The 5,672-nt window shown below is 36.4% G+C and overlaps 1 protein-coding gene across 1 annotated transcript; it reads left to right on the top strand.

Moving 5' to 3' along the window:
- The first annotated feature begins 2,550 nt into the window (after positions 1-2,550).
- Positions 2,551-4,099, top strand: LOC115720222 (uncharacterized). Its single transcript, XM_030649379.2, has 5 exons — positions 2,551-3,076; positions 3,171-3,355; positions 3,496-3,633; positions 3,738-3,813; positions 3,951-4,099. Exons 1-5 carry the CDS (start codon positions 2,551-2,553, stop codon positions 4,097-4,099), a joined length of 1,074 nt encoding a protein of 357 aa, XP_030505239.2.
- The last annotated feature ends 1,573 nt before the right edge of the window (positions 4,100-5,672 follow it).

Genomic DNA, 5,672 nt, shown 5'->3' with positions numbered 1-5,672 from the left:
TTCAATTCCTAATGCTATTAAGATTAAGGAAAAATTAAAGATTTAAAAGAAAAAGATAAAATATAAGCAAAAGATCAAAAGTCTTTCCTCTTCTTATTTCTCTCTCTAATTTCGAATGAAATTTATAATAGGATTAGGATTCAAATCCAATTAATCCTAATGCCACGAAAAAAATAAGAAAATTTAAAATTGCCAAAGAAAAAGGTAAGAGATAAGTAAAAAATAATATAAGTTTCAAGAGAGTTCCCAAGGACTAAGCAAGAGAATTCAAAGTCCTAATTCAATTGGGAATGCTTGAAAAGAAGAAACAATTACCTAAGATTGTCAAAATTGATGCAAATCTAGTAGTTTCAAGGGAAACGGGCTTAGTTCACGTCATCAAGTCAACTCCACACAAGTGTAAAGTCTACTTAGGGGGCAAATGTTAGCCCAAGAACTTTTTCTAGTGACACGGAAATCAATGTTGACATTTGGCAAGAAGAATAATGTCACGGAGTTTAGTAGACCCAAGTTATAGTAGTCAACCTGGGAGGGGACCCTAGCCCTACGCCCAGGTTGAGTTTGGAAGCTCCGAGATGGAAGTTCAGACTTTAATAACTTGAATTCAACCCACTATATTTTAATATTTTTTTACCATGAATGGCAAGTGATGGATTGTTCATTTCCTTAAAGACATCATTCGTCATAAGAGGCATGTATTTATTTTTCTTTGTGAAACTTCATGCAAGAAAGATAAGATGGAATGAATTTGTAGATAGCTAGAGTTTGATGGAATGTTTATGGTGGAGCCGAGAGGTAGGAGTGGGGGTGTAGCAATATTCTGGTGTGAGGAAGATTAGAAAAATTTAATTGGTTTTTCTCCAAACCAAATTGATGTTATTACAAAGGTCGATTGTATGGAGGCTTGGAAAGCACAACGTGAGAAAACTTGGGATTTACTTCGGACTTTGGTGCATAATTATAGCTTGCCTTGGTGTGTGATTGGTGACTTGAATAATGTGGTAGATCAGGTAGATAAGTGAGGCGGGGTACCGTATCCTGGGTGGCTAGTGGATGGGTTTAATAAAGCTCTTGAAGATGTGGGGTTGAGAGACATGGAACCGGTTGGCCATCAGTTTACTTGGGAGCGTAGTAGGGGTTCTTCGAAGTTTATGGAAATTCGTATTGATTGGGCTTTAGTTACGTTAGCTTGGCTTTCTTTATTAGATATGGCAAGACTTTATAATTTGGAAGACTCATCTTCAGATCATAGTCCCGTTTTGTTAGAGCCGAAAAGATCTTCATTGGCAGTAAATGAGAGGTGATTTAAATTTGAGAATGCTTGGTTGGTAGACCCAATGTATTTTCAGCTAGTCAAGGAGAGTTGGGAAGGAAGTTCTTTGATGAATATTCAGCAGAAGCTATTGGTGTGTAGTTATAAGCTACGAGTTTGGGGGAAGGATATTACAACAAAGTTTGGGAAAATGATAAAAGTATGTAAAATTGAACATAAAAAGCTTCGCAATAAGAATGATTTGATTTTGAGCTAGCAATTCCAATTAATTCAGAAGAAACTATTTACTATTCTTGATTAGAAGGAGATTTATCGGCGTCAGCGATCAAAGCAGTTGTGGCTGCAATCCGGTGATCAAAATAGCAAAGTTTTTCATGCAAAAGCAAGTTCACAGCATCGTACCAATCATACTCATAAGCTGAAAAATGATCAAGGTGATTGGGTGGAGTGGGACAATAGCATGTAGAAATTGGTGGTAAATTATTTTTCTAGCTTATTTTCGTCTTCTAATGCTAACTGGCAGGAGGTGGATCAGTGTGTGTCGAATACTGTTTCGGCTGCTCAGTATTTGGAGTTGTTCAAGCTTATGTTGGAAGAAAAAGTGAAGCATGCTCTGTTCCAAATGCACCCAGACAAGAGCCTAGGACCGGATGGTATGAATCCTACTTTTTTCCAAAAACATCAGGAGATAGTTGGTCATGATATGGTGAGAATGGTTCAAGATTTTTTTGATTGTGGTGTTCTCTCGAAGGGTCTTAATGAAACTAGTGTGGTTCTCATTCCCAAGAAGAAGAACCTTTATGTGATTGGGGATTTACAACCTATCTCTTTGTGTAATGTGTTGGTCAAAGTAATTACTAAGGTGATTGCTAATAGAATGAAAGGGTTGTTGGATATTATTGTGTCTGATACTCAAAGTGCGTTTATTCCGGGTCATCAAATTTCTAATAATAACATGGTCTCTTTTAAAGTCATGCACTACTTGAAAAGAAAAAAAAGAGGTCGAGAGGGTAGTATGACTCTTAAGTTGGATATGAGTAAGGCATATGACAGGGTGGAATAGGGTTATCTTCGTGAAATTTTGCTTCAAATGGGATTCACAAAGAGATGGATGGATTTGATTCTTAGTTGTGTCACTTCAGTGTCTTATACTATTGTACACGGTGGTAGAGAGATGGGGCATATCTTTCCAACTCGTGGTATCAGACAAGGAGATCTATTGTCTCCATATTTATTTATAATATCTGTCGAGGGTCTTTTTTCATTGATTCGATTCTATGAATCTTGGAAGTGGATTAGAGGAATCAAAGTTTGCAGGCCAACTCTTGTTATCTCTCATATATTTTTTTGCTGATCATAGTTATATCTATTGCAAAGCTTCCCATGAAGATGCTACAAGATTTTTAGAGTTGCTTCATAAGTTTGAGGAGGCATCTCAGCAAGTTAATTTGGCAAAATCAAATGTCTTTTTTAGTGCCAATGTGGCAGGGCCAAGTCAATTGGATCTTTGTAATGTTCTACAAATGGCAGAAGCTTCTAAACACAATTTTTATCTGGGTTTGCCTAATATTTTGGGTCATTCTAAGTCTATGATTCTGAGCTTCTTGAAGGATAGGGTTTGGAAAAGGGTTCAAAATTGGGATGGGAAGCTTCTTTCTTATGCTGGGAAAGAGGTTTTGATTAAAATGGTTGCTCAATCATTGCCTACATATGTCATGAGTGTTTTTTTGCTCCCATTCGATGTGTCTAAAGATTTGGAGAGAATTATGAGTAAGTTTTGGTGGTATTCAACTTCTTCTCATGGTAGCAATATTCATTGATGAGTTGAGAAAGAATGAGTAGACATAAAACTATAGGTGGAATGGGCTTTATTTTCCCAGGGGTGATTTTCTTTCAGCATCCCTAAGGAATAATCCAAGTTTTGTGTGGAAGAGTGTCTTTGAATCGCATGAGCTTCTCAAGTCTAGGGTTCTTCAGGCAATAGGTTCTATTGTTAAGGTTGATATTTTGCATCAGCCATGGCTTCTGGGTGATGTGTGTCCTTTTGTTACTTCAGATGCCCAATGTTTGGTGGGCCATAAGGTGATCTCATTGACGTGTACGGATAAGAGGGAATATGATTTAGATATCACTAAAGATCTTTTTAATGAGCAAGATCAACAACATACTTTGGCAATTCTATTGAGTCTGATGTAGCTAATGATCATTTTTTCTGGTCTAAGGAGCATCATGGTTTCTACTCAGTGTGTAGTGCATACAAGTGGATACAAGCTCAGAAAGGAAATTGGATTGTAGTTGATTCTTCTGAGTTTTGGCGCAAGCTTTGGCATTTGAAAGTACCACCGAAAGCTCTCAATTTGGTAAGAGAGTCTCAGTTCAAATCATGTGTCTGGTTTGTCAAAAAGGTGAGAAAGCTATTTTTCATGTGCTTATTTCCTATTCAATCCTTGCTCAATGTTGGCAGAGGCTTTTGGTTGGGGTAAGGTCGATTGTTGCTATTGATTTTTGCAGCTGGTTTGATCAAATTTTGCAAAGGCGCAGTAAGGACAAGTGTGGGGAGGCTGTTATGTTGTGCTGGGAGTTATGGAAGGCTCGAAATAAGTTGGTTTAGAACCAAAAGTATGCAACGGTGGATGGTGTTCTTATCTCATCTATGAGTTGTCTTGTGCAATGGAAGTCAGCCCAAATAGAGTTTCAAAGGCTTCTTTTCCAGTGTTTAAAGCTGGTGATGGAGCTGAATTTCGGGTTAAGCTGCAGGAGAATACAATCAAGACAACTGTTGATGTCGTCATTTCCATGATCGAGCAGCATTTGGTTATGGCATAGTCGCTCGAAAATCTAATGTGCATGACAATAAAAAAAAAGGTTAGTTTCTAAGTTTAAGAATCTATATATATATCTTAAACTATTTCCCTTAATTTCATAAGTTTACTACTACTTAAATTTAGTTCTGAAAAACTGTGTTTTTGCAAATGTCAGTTGTATATATGAAAATATAAAAACTGTAAGCGTTTGCAGCAGCAGAAAGTAATTCTGCTACAGCAAAACTGAACAGGCAGAATATAAAATATTTGTAGAAAAATAAATAACTTGACACAAGAGATTTGTACGTGGTATCAGTGTTCTCCCGAACACTCCTAGTCCACGGGGCCACGCCCAGAGAATGAAATCAATTAATAAAGTATCAAAATTACAAAGACAATTGACTTAAACAAGTTTAGACTCCCTCTAAAGTATTGCCGCAATCCTTTGTAATCCACTTTATGAATCTGACTTCTTGAAACACCTTCAAGCCCGAACTCCCTTCGTCTTTGAAGTGTGAGTGCTTACTTCCTCCCGAAGTAAGGCTTCAACAAGTCTTCTCCCGAAGACCAAGTGCTTACTTCCTCCCGAAGTAAGGCTTTATCAAGTCTTCTCCCGAAGACCAATCTCTTGTTCAGTCAATTAGTTCTTCACAACCTCTAGGATAGAGTAAGAACAGAAATAAAATAACTAGAACCTAGATGAACAACTAGGCTCTCACAAAACAAAGAAACGCTCTCTTCTCTCAAAAGATAAATGTAAAAAATGAATAATAGAAGAGGTAATTCGAATGGTTGCTCTCTACGCTCTATTTATAGACCATAGAAACCAAAGAGGCAACCACAAGTTCGAATTAGCAGCTGTACAAAAACTTTCCAAAAGAAACACGATCTGCTACATCAGATTCGGATGCTGACGCAGCAGATCTGACCAGAAACGGGAAACTTGCTATAATCGGGTCCAATCCTCTATCGATGCTTGATTCCTGCCAAAAACAGATTAGATATTCTGATTGTATCAAGATACAATCGAAATCAATAAGGAAAAGGCAATAAACAAAGTTTCCCTAAAAAAGACAACTTTCCAAAAGAGAATTCCTTCTCTTTTGAGAAGATTTCAACAAAGGAAAGTTCAGCTGAAAGTGCAACTTTCCAAACAAGGAAAAGGGCAACTACAATCCGAATTTATAAGGTAAGAAATCGAATATGAATGCACAACAATCTTACCATAAATGGAAGAATTATTTTGTCAACTAACTTGCCAAAAAAAGACTTTACAAGTTCATTCTTCTTTTTTAATGATGGAATATTCTTTTCTCACAGACTTAAATACTCATATATACACTGGGAATATAAAAGTTAGAGTTTGTAGAATGTAGAACTCTCTCAATACGAGAAGAAGAATGGAGAACTCATAAGTCTCCATATGATTTTTATTGATGAGTAGGTAAATTTTTTTTAGTCATATTTTTTCTCTATTAATTTATTTTTTATGAATTTATCAATTATTAAATAGTCAATGTGTCTTTTATTTATCCTGCAAGAAAATCTAATGCATAAGACAATACGAAAAAATTTAGTTTCTAAGTTTAAGAAGT

Source organism: Cannabis sativa, chromosome 2, assembly GCF_029168945.1.
Source record: "Cannabis sativa cultivar Pink pepper isolate KNU-18-1 chromosome 2, ASM2916894v1, whole genome shotgun sequence".
In the NCBI taxonomy this organism is placed as follows: Eukaryota; Viridiplantae; Streptophyta; class Magnoliopsida; order Rosales; family Cannabaceae; genus Cannabis; species Cannabis sativa.
Note: the sequence above shows the minus strand (reverse complement) of the source record. Positions and strands in the feature narration are given on the sequence as shown.

Bases quoted from the DNA above. Each gene is read 5' to 3' on its own strand.
- LOC115720222 (XM_030649379.2), top strand. From the start codon at position 2,551: ATGAATCTTGGAAGTGGATTAGAGGAATCAAAGTTTGCAGGCCAACTC. The intron at 3,634-3,737 runs GTAAGAGAGTCT...CAATGTTGGCAG, and splicing joins CACCGAAAGCTCTCAATTTG to AGGCTTTTGGTTGGGGTAAG. The intron at 3,814-3,950 runs GTAAGGACAAGT...GTGCAATGGAAG, and splicing joins TCAAATTTTGCAAAGGCGCA to TCAGCCCAAATAGAGTTTCA.